General features: G+C 35.1%; 2 protein-coding genes across 3 annotated transcripts; one reads left to right on the plus strand and one right to left on the minus strand.

Moving 5' to 3' along the window:
• The first annotated feature begins 3,177 nt into the window (after nt 1–3,177).
• LOC100855273 (FCS-Like Zinc finger 8) lies at nt 3,178–6,107 on the plus strand. The gene is made up of 3 exons (XM_003632259.4): nt 3,178–4,180; nt 4,289–5,130; nt 5,675–6,107. Exons 2-3 carry the CDS (start codon nt 4,328–4,330, stop codon nt 5,751–5,753), a joined length of 882 nt encoding a protein of 293 aa, XP_003632307.1. The 5' UTR covers nt 3,178–4,180; nt 4,289–4,327; the 3' UTR covers nt 5,754–6,107.
• A 2,943-nt stretch (nt 6,108–9,050) lies between these two features.
• On the minus strand, nt 9,051–11,782 carry LOC100855240 (uncharacterized). 2 transcript variants are annotated; one of them, XR_009465979.1, is made up of 3 exons: nt 11,577–11,782; nt 9,445–11,394; nt 9,051–9,334 (listed from the first exon to the last, which is right to left on the minus strand). XR_009465979.1 is itself a non-coding variant. In XM_059737834.1 (2 exons), exon 2 carries the CDS (start codon nt 11,101–11,103, stop codon nt 10,513–10,515), a length of 591 nt encoding a protein of 196 aa, XP_059593817.1. In that variant the 5' UTR covers nt 11,104–11,394; nt 11,577–11,782; the 3' UTR covers nt 9,051–10,512. The 2 variants fall into 2 exon arrangements, 1 of the variants encoding a protein (XP_059593817.1); XM_059737834.1 differs by having other exon boundaries at nt 9,051–11,394.
• Nucleotides 11,783–15,602: the final 3,820 nt, after the last annotated feature.

Genomic DNA, 15,602 nt, shown 5'->3' on the forward strand with positions numbered 1-15,602 from the left:
TGCACCAATCATGTCTCTACATTTTATCCATATTGAATCATGCAGTGCTACGTGGCATGATGAAAGGGACCTCCACTTGGATGATGGTGATTGGTGGGGCCAACATAGGGAAACAGACATTTTAGGGGTGGTCCCACTTGCTCCTCTCCCAATTGGGTGATTCCATGTGGCACTAAAGGATGAATTGACTGTGACACCTAATTTCTTTGGATAATTGAGATTATAGAGGAATGTGCCTGCGCATGTAAAGAGAGTGATTGCATGGATAAGGGTTGAGATGGAGAGAAAAAAAAAGGGGACTACTGAACTCATTGGAGAGAGAGAGAGAGAAAGAGACATAAAAAAAAAGAGGGTATTGAATTCTCTACCAAATGGGGACCATGACTTTGGTCACCTTTTTTTTTTTTTTTTTTTTTTAGCCTTCTTCTCAAAATTGAATGCCAAGGTGAATTGGGACCATGCCTTTGGTCATACTCACCCATTTCAGTGAAAACTTATATGTAAATATACTATTAACCTCTTTGAATTACTTCTTCTAATTATTTTTCCAACTAGTAGATAAATTTTATATAGAAGCGTTTTAATACATTACAGGATATGAAAGACATTTGTGCAGCATATGTTACTATGAAGTAATTGCCTGAGATTGACTGATGAATAAAAATTCTTCTTCCAGAAGGGGATCAAGGATTGAACTGATTCTCTGAAAGGGAAATGTAGATTGAAAGCCCCCCTTTCATTTCCCTTTTTCTTGATTTGGAGGGTATGTTTCCAATATAAAAATGTTAGGATTACTTTTCAACTTTCATACCAGGATCATTGGTTGCAGGAATGTCAATGACTCCATCCTCCTACAAATGATTTGATTTGAATTTTGTTCAATGAAAATAAACAAAATGTTTAGTACAATTTTTATCTTTGTTGAAAGTATACGATAAAATATAAATTATTGAATTAGGATACAAATAATTAGATCAAGATATAAAATGACGGTTGAAGATTTTTTTTTTGAAAAAAAAGAAAAAAAATTAAAATATAAATTAGTAACATTAAATTTGGTATAAAATAGTGAGATGAACTTGCAAAATGGATAGTATAATGCAAGGGAAAATGAAATTGTAAAACTGTTAAAACTTAAATTCTATTTACAAGATTTGATCATAATTGAATTTTGAACTTGTGCCAAGTCTCATCATATTTTTACATCCCTTATCTAGGGGTCCAATCATCCAAATGTGTCCTTCATTGGTGATGATGGGGCAGCCACTGTGCCACAGAATTTGTAGGTCCATGTGGTGGGTCAATGGTTGGACATTGTTGTAAACCCAATAACAACTTCTCTCTCTCTCTCTCTCCACCACACACATTTCCAAGATTATATGTCAAAAAGAAATGGAAAAAGGCAGAATAGGAGATGACCCACACCACCCTTCTCCACAACTGAAACAAGGGGTCCCCATGGTTTTTAGTTTATACACATTGTCATAAATACTTTCAGCTCTCAGTGGTTGTTTGCCCATATTAATTAAGAAGGGTTTCTGGCCACCCACTTGTGTCTAAAGCTACAAGAATGAATCATTTTTACACAAGGTTGAGGTGATTGACAATGAGTCATTAAATTAAAAAAAAAAAAAATACAAAAATACAAAAGTAATTGTAAGGTTTTGAGGGGTGTGAAACCTCTTTGTTGTGATGTGTTGTTTCTACTTTCTTTTGGCACCAAGAAAAACAAAAGAGTGATTGAGTGCATGTGGGACTCCAGGGTTGGGAAAATTATTGTTTGCTAAAAGAGAGTTTGAGTTGGATCTTAATCTAGGGTTTACACCCAACTCAGTCAATTAGAATGATACTATTTTGACCAAGTCATTAATTTTTTTGTTAATCACTTCTCTTTTTCAATAATTTCATTTATGATATGATTTTTATATGCATGAGACCAATTACTTATGCTTTTCTATAATACAACTTTTGTCCTAAGTGTTTAAAAATTACCCTCAAAAGTTAAATCTAAACCCCAACTTTAATAGACCTCATCCCCTTACCATTTGGCATTGGAATTTTGATAATGCCATTCACTACAAGACAAATTATCAGATTAATACGAATTAGTCTAACTTGACCTATTTGAAAAAGGTAATCACTTAGAAAAATAGAATGAAACGTGTTTCGATAGGTTTTTAATAATATGGTCGTGAATCGTGATTTATTATTCTACTGTAAAAAAAAAGCAGAAAAATCAAAATCAAAATCAAATAAATACTATAACAAAAAAAGGTTACTCCAAATCGATCGTTCGAAATGATGAGTTGTAATAACTTTAGTAATAAAATTTCATGGTAGTCAAATTCATTTATTTTTAATTATGAATGAAAATATTTAAAAAAATTAAAAATCAAGAAAAATATACGAGGCCCATATTTTACCAAACATGCATACTTATTATGAATAATACAAAATATCAAGCCGAGAAGAGGCTAAGAGGGCCCACCAAAGGTGTCAAAGTCCACGTACTGTCCCATCTGTCATCACGCCCGGCCCATTTGGGTAGGGGCCCAAAAGGAGGCCCCAGGTACGCTGAACGATTTTACGCCGAAGCACTGCTGTGATCAGGACTACTTGACAATCACCTGAGTTGGGCCCACCATGTCTGACTGAACTTAGTGGACCCCACAAGCCCATACATTTTACATGGTCTGCAGGTGTCCACCGTTATTTCAGTGGGCTTGCAACCCAACCTAGGCTGCATAGTAGGTAAAAAAACAAGTAAATTAAGAATGTTTATTGGGCAGTTTTTTTTTTCCTTTTTAATATATATTTTTTTTCATTTTGGGAAAATATTTCATATTGTATTTTAATTTATAATAAATTTAATATTTAAGGGTTTTCCAATAAAAACATTTTCAAAAAAATAAGGTGATTAAAATAATAATATATTTGATTTTTTTTATAACATTAGTCATTAATGATGAGTAAGATATTGATTGTTATTAGGTGTACATGATATCATTTTTAATTATCTAGAATCAATTTTAAAATAGTAAAATTATTTTAAATGTATAATATAATTAATATTTTAAATAAATAAATAAATATATTAAAAATAGATAAATATCTTAAATAAGTTAAAAATAATTAAATCATTTTTTCTATTTAATAAAAAAACAAACATCATCTTACAATTTTTTTGGGATCACTTTAATATTTTTTAAAAAGGAGACCCATAGTTTTGGTAACTTAAAACTGAATGAATTTCATCAGATAGACTTTTCTAAATCTAAGGATTTTATGAGTTGGTGGTGAGCACTGTGAGTTTGAAAAAGGGAAACTTGTACCAGCAAGAAATGGGGATGAAGAAAGGTGTACGAGCAAGGGGATAACTCAGCCTTCAAGTGCGTGCCTTCAATTTAATTCTGCATTGAAGGGGGGAGAGAGAGGAGAGAGGCCGGTGAAGAAGAGGGAGTCACGACAAATTCTCATATAGGGGGACTGTTACAAGACAAAATTCAGAGGGGTTTTAATCTTTTCTAAGGGGGAAAAAAAAAAGGGCAAAAAAGGAGGGAGAGTTACAGTGTTGTTGTCGTTGTTTTGATGGAAGGAAAAAGCAGGGAGTGATTGGGTTTCATGCACACGCCACTTCTCTTTAAAACCCACACCAAACACTCCCTTTTTCCTTCAGAGATTTTTTTCTTCCTCTATCTCTTTCTTTTTCTTATTTCTTTGTTTCTGAGAGGGAGAAAGGTGGGGTGAAATGAGAAAAACCCGTTAAAGTTTGGTGGTGGGTTTTTCATGGGGAGTGGAGAAGGAACAGTCCACACTGGTTGTGGGTTGAAGCAGCGATGGAGTTCTGTTTTTCCTGTCAATGGCGATGTTGGGCTTCACCTTTGATGCTGATCGTGTGGTTTGCATGCGGGTTATGGTGATGGTGATGATGATGGATGGTGCCAATTGATTTTTTTTTTTTTGTTCTTTCTGAGTGAAGAAAAGGCAAGAAAAAGAGGGAAAAATCCAGGATTCTTTTTGTTTTCTTTTGTGTATGTTCTTTTGGAGGTTTCAGGGATGGAAGCTACTGAGATTTAGCAGTGCTTTTGATTTCCATTTCCTGGTTAGAGTGAAAACATCGAGCTTTTTTATTATCTAGCAATTCATGACTGTTTCTGGGTGAAATTTGTGGCCATTTTAGGTGAGTTCTTTGAGTACAAATCAGTATTGTTTTTGTCTGCAATCCGTTTTTATTTTCTGAAAATTGAATCTTATTCGTACTTTTTTTTTTCTTTTTAATGTTTGGCAGATATTATTTTTGCTGAGAATTATTGGATTCGAGGTAGTTATGCTGAGGAATAGATCAAGAGCAGTGGCGAGCAAGCAAGCGATAATGGGCGATCACAGTTCTCTGCCATCTCCCACTGAAAATCTCACAAAACCCATTTCATTTCTTCTCGGTTCTCCGAAAATTTTCAGAGGGTTCATATCAAAGTGCTTGCCCGAAGCTGAAGATATCATAAGTCCAACTTCGATTTTTGATACTAAACCCTTTTCTGGAAACCCATTTGAGTACGAGAAAACCCAGGCTTCTCCTGGAACTTTCTCAGAAACCAAACGCTCCTGGGAAAATTTGGATTCAATAGGCATTGGTGTTGCTCTTATTGATTCTGACCCAATCAATGGAGAGGGCGCAAATGAGAATTTCTCTAAGCCCAATAGCAGAATGGTTCTGTTTGGATCACAGCTTAAGGTTCAAATTCCTCATCTTCAACCATCCGCGCTTTCTCCGGCGGAATCGCCAAAATCTCCAGCTGACTTTGGGATCAAGACCCGAAATTCTCAACTGGCTTCCTTATCCCCATTTGGGTCTCTGAATTCCGGCATCCAAACAAAAGATTCTCCTCGGATTTTCACTGGAATGGAGCTTTCTGAGGAGTACACATGTGTGATCTCCCATGGGCCTAACCCAAGAACAACTCATATATTTGATAACTGCATTGTGGAGAGCTGCTGTGGTGTGTCTGCATTGAGCCAAAACAACTACTGTACTTTCCCGGAAAATCCCAACTCTCCCCCTGAGAATTTTCTCAGCTGCTGTCATACCTGCAAGAAGAACCTTAGCCAGGAAAGAGACATTTACATTTACAGGTTGGACCTAGTTCCTCTTCCTAATTCTGATCTTTCTCTCCTAAATTTATCTAACTTAGCTGAATCTGGTTAATTAATCTCTCAAATGACATGGGTTTGAATTAGATTTCTACTTTCCCATCAAAATTCATTAATATTGAACTAATTCTGATTTTCATAGATGCTCTAATTTATAGATTATCTCTATGGTTCTGTTTATGAGAAACAATGGAATTGTTCGTTTTCATATTGTAATTAATCATTAATCCATTGTGTTTTTGTTGGATTATGATATAATATGATTTAAAATGGCGATTATGATCGGGTTAAGCTCGGTCTCGATGTTAAATTGTTAATCTCTTGTGCCATGCCATAATGCTAAAAAAGGATGAGCACGGTGGACCTTCTCCATCACTTGTATCTCAAATGAACAGGTCAATGGATTCGAATTATGTGTAGCATATATTATTTGACTAGTTGTTCATTTCTTTAATCAAGTTTACAGTCTTGTAATTTTCATAACCCGAGCTGAATCTAACCCGAGTTGATCTCCCTTGTCTTGCAGAGGTGAGAAAGCGTTCTGCAGTCACGAATGCCGCAGCCAAGAAATGCTGTTTGATGAAGAAGAGGATTTGGAATTCTAGGACGACTCCTTGATCCCCCATGGTCTGTCTTTCCTAGTCCCATACTCCAAAAGAAATCCCAGCAGCTTGAGAAGGATAATCTGTAAATTTTCACCAAATTTTCCAATCTTGAAGATGATCGATGGAGATGGCTACATCAATGTGTTTTCCTTTTCTCTGAATAAAATTGTCCTTCTGGGTGCCCTCTCTCCTGCACACACACATACAAGAAGAGCTGCTGAGATTATTGTAGAGATGATTTTGATAAGGAGCTGACCAATTTGATTGCTTATGGCGGATGATGTATGATCGAAAACTTCCATCATCTTTGTTCAATTAATTATCAAGCATGGGACCAATGGCATCTTGATTGTAGATTCTGAATCCTTCCTCCTCCCTTACTGAATGGTTTTTTCTCTCCGTTTTCATTATGGTTGATGATTCCTGTTTATGGATAGTATCTATGTCGCGTCAAAATTTAGGTATTCGATGAAATAGATTAACCCAAATATGACGCACATAATAATCGAGTCGAGTTAAGTCTTCTCAACCTAATCCAATATGTTTATGATTCAACTATCTATTTATTTAAAATCAAATTAACATAATTATTAAATAAGTTACACGGGTCAACACAAATTTTATTCAAATATGAGTTACTTATCCAAATCTACAGAAAATGTGTTGCGTTTAAAGTCCTGTTGATGAACCATATCCGACATGTTTATACTCAATGTTTTGCTTGCGATTTGTGCTAATGGGTCGCATCAAACTCCTGTGAATTCTAATTTTCATATCCATTTTTGTCTTATCATAGGTTGAGTAATGGGGTGGAGGATGATTAGTTTATGAGAAAGTTTGAGCAGAAGCTTACTTTTTCAAAGGAATAGATCCAAACTCCAGACTCTTCAGACTAATCATGGATTAAATAATTGAATGGAGAAGTGGTTAAAAAGTTTGATTCCTTTTGCAGAATGCGTACAAAATCCCAAAACCTAATGGTAATGTAGGCGTATGTATATTTTCTTTCAATGAAAATCAGTCTCCTCTCATTTCATATTTGCAGGTGCCCCATCCCATAAGCGAAAAATAAGACACTGACCTGCAGACATTCTTTGGGGCTCTCATCTTTGCCTTCTTGAGGAAAACCAACCACCACCTTCCTTGTTGATTTAAAATATCAAAGAAAATGAAATATTATGAGAATTATTAAAAAAAAAAAATTATATACTTTTAATTATAGTTTTCTTTTTTTTTTTTTTCCCAAAATAGTTGTTAAGAATATCTAGATAAAACTTTCAATCATGTATCTCCCACTGTTCTTTGAAAATGTCACAACTATCACCATCTTTAATGAACATCTGAACTGAATGAGTGGATAAGTCAGAATACTTTTCAGGCTATCTTCATGGATAAGCCATCCTAGGTGGGAAAACTTCACAATTAGCCTACACTCCTTGAGGAAATCCTGCTATTATTCTTCTCTTTTCTTTTTGAAATAGCTAATGTGTTTATTGGTGGGTTAGTAGAAGAGAAATCATAGATGATGATGATGATGAACTGGTCAATTCTAACATGGAATCCCAGCTTACAAGTTTTGAGTTGGGTTGCCTTTTTTCTTTTCCTACAATTTAGGTCCCCACTTGTCATCTTAAGCTGCAGTTTTGCAGGGCTTAAGTCAAGATTCTGATCACCCTTCACCCTTTATTTTCCATGAGTTAATATGAATAGAAAGACAAAATGACTCCAAAAGGTTGCACCTCTTCATCTTTGGTGGCTATAGCATTAGGGGTTTATATTTGATATGATAAAAGAAGTTAGATTTTTTGGAAACTCATCTTGAGAATTTGGTGAGAGAAAAATTGGAACAAAACCCTGTTTGGAAGGGAAGAAAACCATAGCACCCCATATTTCCTCACACAACTTGACCATGTTTTGAAGAAATGAAAAAATCAATGAACACCCATGTATTTTATCATCAAAAGCAATGTGAAACAAATTCTTATTTAATTAGAAGTCCTAACAGCATCATTAATCACCCTTATCTTTAATGAAAACAATCTTAAAATACAAAGCCCAAATTTAAAATTCAATAAAGCAAGACCTAAAAGGACTAATTAGCCTAATTATATCAAGTTCAACTCAGTTCAAAAGATGTGTTAATAGAAATTTCCCAACTGAAACTTGGGGCAGAAGTATTTTGTCATCCAAAATACTGTGGAAGAATTGGATAGGACATTCTTTTTACAACAGTCTTCAGTACTTTTTAAGTATGCCCTAATAGCTCAGTGATCAAATTTGATCACCGCACTTCCCCATCAGAAAGTAAAGAAAAAGGACTCGGTGGGGGTGAGGGAACTTTCAGAAGGACCACAATTGAGTGCCTTCTCTGAAGGCTAAAGGGTGTGATCAAAAGCTGAAGATGCTCACTCAAATGGGTTATAGGGCACAAAGAACAGGTTGAGGCATCCATGAGTAGTCCAGATGGTAACTTAAGCTGCTTTAGGACCACCCAGCACTTCCTGATCCACTGCACAGACAGGAGACATCTAATTCTAGAGTAAGAATAAAACTGGGCTCCAATCCATGATATGGAGCACAATTTCGATCATCCTGTAAGCTCCTCTACTCACTGGATTTTCAATGTCCAGCAAACCTCAAAACTCAGGGGTCTAGAACCTTGTCTTGGAACTTTGAATACATCACTTAAACTGACAGGTAAGCTGATGAAAGAAGTGCAAAACAGAGTACCAGGCAGACCATGAAAAAAAAAATCACATCGCCTTTTACAAACAGAAAAGCCTATCGGGCCATAGAGACGGGCGAAAAAAAAAAGAAAAAGAAAAGCCTATTAAAAAGATTTTACAAAGTGGGGAAACAGCTATTACCCAAAACTCATGAGAGTTGGGGTAAGGAGAATAAAAGCAAGACAAAAGCCCCAAGCAAATGATTTCCTGGTTCCTTCAGAACATGGCCAATGCCCCCTAAATGACACCCAATCATTAAGCCAAATCCTTGAAATAGGAATACCTCCCTGTAAAGTGAAACAGATAAAATACCCACTTGGCTTACTAATTGTCAAAACCCACTCACAGATCAAAACAACCAATGAAAAATTGCAATAAGCTATCTTCAATTGAAAGTTACAGCATACAAGCCGGTTTCCACTGTGTTCCTCTGCCAAAATTAGTGCAACAAGTGCAAAAGTAACCTTAGAAAAGACCATCGTTGACCCTGTAGAATAAACCAATATAAAATAACATACCAATACCAATAATAAAAGACCAACTCATCCATCCAGAACGATGCTATAGATGCTTCTCAAGAAATGCCAACAGGGATCTGATATTGCAAACTAAAATTTTACATGAACATAAAAGGGTTGACAACAATTTCAGTTTCTACTTCAAGGCTACTCCTGGTACAGTACACAAACAGCCAAACATAGGTATTAGGCAGTTCCTGAATACAAGATACAAGACACAACTGCGTGCAGTTCCCTGCTATATTTACTTCAAAAGACAGTCTATATCCACCACGAACACATCATAACTGGAAAAACAGCCTCCTGGAAGTCCTTCTATTCGCTTCCTGGTTCAGTGCTGGGTTCACAGATGTAAAACAAAATAAATTAATGACAAATACAACCTGCTTTAAGATAATCACCATCAACTAAAGCATTGAAAATTATGAAACATATTCATGTTATTACCTGATAAACAGCTCAATATGATCAATGATTCCCCAGGAAGATAAGCCTTATGACGAACAACAGGAATAGGTGGTCCAGGAGCAAACACCTAACAAGCTCAATAACAGAATAGGTGGTCCAGGAGCAAGAGACTAGCGGGCTCAATAACAGGACAGGCAACACGGATGGAACTACTCGATAGCAGAAAAGAACAACTACTTTCACTTCCCCTTCCCACTTTTTTCTCTTTAAAAACCTGAAAAAGATGGTGAAGGGGAACAAGGCCACCCTCATGGAGGGTTCCTAAGAAGAAGAATACTAACTAGGGAAGAAAAAGAAAAAAGAAGGAAATGACAAAAATGAAGATGAAGAAGAGGAAAAAGACAGCCAATTCAGGCCATCTGACATAAAGAAAAACAAAGAGGCAACTCTGAGTATTGGATTAGTAGAAAGAAAGGATACTAAGCACATAACTATGGAATAAAAATAAGGACAACAAGAATAAAACAGAAACCTATAGATGATCTACTAGGAGTAATCCGTTAAAATTTCTAAACTATATACATGGTATCTGAGACTAGAGACCTAAACCTTAACCAAGAACCAAATCTCTGAAAATCAACTGAGGGAATTATCCGGAGGACTTCAATTCTACAACCAACTAGAATGCAGTTTCCATCAGGCCCAATAGATTAGAGAGCAGTTAGTTTTTCCACACCATGCCGAAGAAGAGTACAGGCAACCAGTCAATTCAGAAGCAAATTCCCATGCATTAGTTCCTTCTGCCTCATCAAACTTTCAATACCCCATCTTTCCGTGTTGCAATACCCAAATTATATATATCCTGCCACCTTCTAAAGAGAGAAACCCGGGTCCACATTAAGCAAACAAATTCTTAGTGAAAATTCCGAAGATAGCTTATCAACCAGCCATGACTGTTGTTTGTACCACCACCACCACTACTGCAAAGCTAAAATAACCGACAGAAAAGGTCACACTATCGACCTGTTTATTCACTCTATATACAAACTGTCACATACCCTGTTGACAAAGTCCGATTATTTACAGGAGCACGGTGCTCCTCGAACTTCAATCATCCGCGATATTGAGATTGAGAATTCGCCGGAGATTCTTAGTTGCAAAGTCAGTAAAATCTCTGGGAGAAGGGTACGGTTCCCTTGTTGGGGAAGGGGGAGCAGACTTGGCGATGGCGTGCATTTTGATAACAGGAGCGGAGCCAGGCAAGTCAAGCGAGACAGTGCGCTTTGGCCGCATCGAAAATTTGGGTATGGGCAAGGAACTAGGGGGTGGCGAGTTTGAATAAGCGGGTCCAGCCCAGAGCTCACAGTACGAGAAGTCATCATGGAAGGACTTCTCATAGTTAGAAGCCTCGGCAAAGGGAATTGCAATTGCACTGCTTTTTCCAGTTGTTTTGGCCTGCTTGCTATCTTCAGAATGAGGTGATGGGGTTTTCTGAGAAAGAGGGCACGCCCCTTTTGCTACAGGAGTAGTACAAGCCTTCAACGGCGTTGGGAGTATACCTGCCCCAGATTCAAAAGTCCTACAATTAATCTCTCTGAAATCACTGGATGGTGACGACACAAATCTATCAGACCCATGAGCCTTGCTTCTGCCATAATACTGATTCCTATGCTGCGGCACAACAAGAAGCGTCTCCATCGAAATACTCACTGAATCAACTACAATAACTCTAAACCACCAAGATCTACACCTACAACTCCGATCAACGAGTCCCCCAAATATAAGCCCCTAAAAATCACAACTTTACGGTCCCAATTGTACAGAACCCACCACAGATTCTAGATCTCCTCCATGACATTTCCAAAACAAACATCGAAAACCAAACTTCAACAAAACCCCACCAGTTCAACGACTCCACAGCCGCTGATCTAACCACAGAAATGCTGACAATCAAACACCAGAAACCCACCAAACACCACCCTTCAATCACTGCGAAAACCAAAAACGCACAGAAACGGATAAGCACACACAACAACAACAACAACAACAACAACAACAACAACCAAAAAAAAAAAAAATGGAAAAATAAAAAAATCAAAGCCCCAAATTTCAGGCACAAGCATAAATATTCCATATCCATTTTCTTGAGAAAGTCAAAAAGGGGAAATTACCGGAAGTGGCGAGAGAAAATTTCAGATTTCCAGTCAAACAACACCGGTTAGATCTGAGAGTATTAAAGGCAGCTTCCAAGAGCTATAATTTTTCTCTGATTTTTCCTATAAAAAAAAATAAAAAAAAAACAAAAAATTTTCCCCCTCTTTTCACATCGCCATGAAAATCGAAGACTGCTGAGAGCTGTGGATCTGATAGACTCAGAGTCGTATTTAAATATCAGCGGTAGGTTCATAGAAATGGAGGTGACTTCATTTTCATAAGAAATTACCCAAATGCCCTTCCACTCCTTTCTCCCCTCTACAACTACCCCTTTCCTCAGTGACCATTTTGCCCTCGGACTGCAATTACCATTTCCCCCCTTCTTATCTTAAAATTAGAAAAAGATAAAATAATATAGAAAGTATATTTAAAAACAAGACTCTTAATATCATTTTCTAAAATATTCTTAAATTCGAAGATCTTATTTTTATAATTTTTAAGATAATAAAAATATCACTAAAATTGGAAAGAAGAAACAAAAGTTTGGGAATTTTTTTATTTTTGAAATAAATTTTATGAAAAAAAAGGACAACATTTTGATGTGTATAAGGGTAGTTTTGGAATTTCAAGGATATGGGTGTGGGGCCCAAAAAAGTCATGCAATGGAGTCTGTTCAAAGGATTGAGACAAAAGATAGAGATAAAAGGTTAGTTGGAGTGTAGTGGGTAGGGCTCTGGTTACTTTTTCTTTTCGTACAAGTTTTAGGGGAGCGAAGACCCGGTCGCATTTGCCGGTTTCAACCGGTGATAAAAGGTTAAAGGACAGAGCAAAGAGAGAGAGAAAGGCGAAGGGCCATGTTTTTCTTGACAAGAGCAAAAATCTGAATGGTTCTTTGCTTGGAAGAGTAAAAGGGCGAAAAAGCTGCCAAAGAAATAACGCTTTAATTCAACTTTGGACTGCACGCCGAAAGGAATTCCAAACAGCCCTTTATTCTGATGTCTCCTCGGGCCCTCCTAAATTTCAAAAATAATTTTTTACATAAATAAATTTGACCATTGTTTTTTTTTTTTTTTTTTTTTTTGAAATAAAAATCTCATTTTCTTTCCTTTGAAACTTAATTTTTAAATTTAAAAGAAAGAAAATGAGCTGGGAAAAAGAAGAAAATAAAGAGGACAGGGAAGCAATTATGGTCACATGGGAAAAAAATGTTAAAGAAAAGGGTAATATGGTAATTTAACATGATTTTTAAATTTAAAAAAAATTATGTTTTAAAAATTTGTTAAATACTTGATTTTTATAATAAAATAAATTTTTAAATAATAAAAATGTTTTTAACTCTTTCAAAATCACTCTCAAACAAATATTTTAGGAATATAATCTTGTTATATTAAATTTGTGTGACAAATTTTGCTAGGAATGATGAAAAAAATTAGTCAAAATTTGTTAAGAAGTAATATAGTTTCATATTAGACCAAATGCGCGACTCCATCAAAGCTTTTGCTTGTTAGCTCAAGGCTAATTTAGGAAAGTCAGAGAAATTTTGGGTTTGTTTTAAAAATAGCTTTTAAAAATAATTTTTTATTTTTAAAATTAGAAAACAATTTTCTAATTTAAAATATACAATTAACAAAATTTTTATAAAAAAAAAATTAACAGTCTTTTATAAAAAAATTAAATTAAATTTAACCACTTTATCAAATAAGAGTAAATGTTTGGTGGTGTTTGTTTTTTTACTTAATTCTAAATAAAACCTTAATACTTAATAGTGCTAAATATTAGGTTGTTTGCTTTTATAGTATTTTATTTCTATTAAGTATTAAAAAGTAAAAAAAATCAATATGTTATTTTTTCTATTTAGAAAAAGCTACATATTTTGGTTTTTTCTATTTAATAAAAAGTTTATAATAAGTCATGAAAAAATAGAAAAACAAACAATCTAAATTTTAAAATTAAATTGTTTTCAGCAAAAAACCAAAAAAACAAACATCACCGAAGTCTCAATTATTAATTCTGCTTTAGTTTTTTAACCTGGAACCCTAATTGTCAATCAATATTTTAACTAAAAAATGAAGTTTCGACCGTCAACTTCAATTGAGACTTCATTATTTAACTAAAATCTCAATTAATAATTATGATTTTATTTTTGAACTAAAATTAATTGAAACTTCATTTTTTGTAGAAGGATGATGTTACACTCACAGGTTGAATATAAGTTTAAAAAAAGGCCAAAAGGAACATTTTTATAGTCAAAGGGCCATTTTGAGCCCTAAATTCATGAAAATAAATTATTTTTAGTTTTTAATCTTTTAATTAAAATATTTTGCGTAGTAATAAAAATTTGGAAAAATATTTTAAACTTTTTTACACGATGGACATGTAAAGTAGCTTCATTGAAAGTGAGATGAGGAAAGTCTTATTGATATGCAAGTTTTCAAATAGAATTTTATTATAACAAATAATTAAAACATTTTTTAAAAGCGCTTTTAAAAAGCTTTTTTTTAATAAGTAATGTCCAAAGGTTTGTTTTGAAAGCCTTTATTTGCTTCAATCCATTATAATGTGTTGATTCATCCAATGCAATTAAATGCCACTTTATTTTTGACCTACCATTGTAGGTAGCAAAGAAGACATGGTGCTTTCCCTTTGAAAATGGGCCTTTAGAATTATTATTTTTGGCCCAACCTTGGTGGTTTCCATATCAAAGAACTTGTCAAAAAAAGGGGACCATACATTATTATAATAATAAAATAAAATTAAAAAATGGGCCCATATACCTGAGTGATGTACCCTTGCACTAATAACAATTCAATGTTGAATCATCATAGCCAAATGCTCGAATAGACTCGATCCATTAAAGCTTTATGCACTTGGAAGAGCACCTCTAACCCCTTATGATGTCACGTGGAGTGGATAAATTAGGTAATAAGCATCACCCCACAAAGTCATTAAGATTTGAAATCAAATGGGACAACGATTAATGGAACAACGTGAGGGTCAATTCATGGATGCTTGATCAAAAGACCTTGTGGAGAAGTCAAGACATTGTATTGCTTCAATACAATCATTTGCCTCACTTGCATTAAGTACTCAGGGAGATCACTCATTTTATTAAACTTGTTAAATTTGGGGATGGCAATGCCACTGGTTGAGTTTCTTTGGTATGGTAAATCAAGGTATTTCTTTCCACTAGAATTTATCGACCACCAATGTCTCTTTTTATCGGTAAGTAAGTGGAATCCATTTTCTTAATATACCCTAATTGTGTGTGTTGGTCGAAGGATATGGAAATAAAGGACTAATTCAAAAGACACAAATAAATAACATAATGAATAAGAAGAAAAACTTATCGAGTGAGGCGTGATAAGTACTGTCCTTGAAATAGATTCACCCTCTTCAAAGACAAACTCGATGTACTAGGATACTAATGGTCTACCTCCAAAATTCAACAGACAGATACGTGTAAAAATTCTTCATGATAGATATATGAAAGGCTCTCCGAAAAATTCATATTCATATTTAGAGAGTGATGGATGAACTACTTTTATAGGTCACTAACATGGTTCTAATAGGACTCTATTTGTAATCAAAACAGGACAATGAACTAGTTAATAAACCCACTAAAGGTGCATCTTTTTCCTATGTGGGATAAGCAAAAAACACTTTTGATACAGTGTGTTCAGGCATACTATTCACTCTCTCATTTTTTTTTTTTTTGGCCAAATCTCTTCACTCTCTCTTTTTTTTTTTTTGGCCAAATCCTTCAATCTCTTCACTGTCTCCTCCTCTTGCTTACCCATACTCTTTTATCCATTGTCATTATCCGTTCTTGTAGTGGCACAAAAAGTGGTGGACCTTTATGGTGTTCTCCCACTCGTACATGTCTATGCCATGGTGTTGGGTGATAGTTTTTTGTCAAGTTCCCAAAGGTAGTACTACTCTATTATGCACTACTCTACTAATAGAGAACGTCACACTTGGGAGCAAAACCAAGTAGCCTCGACCCTACACAAGAATTACCAAATATCATTAGAATGGGAGGCCAA

This window comes from Vitis vinifera, chromosome 7 (genome assembly GCF_030704535.1).
Source record: "Vitis vinifera cultivar Pinot Noir 40024 chromosome 7, ASM3070453v1".
Classification (NCBI taxonomy): Eukaryota; Viridiplantae; Streptophyta; class Magnoliopsida; order Vitales; family Vitaceae; genus Vitis; species Vitis vinifera.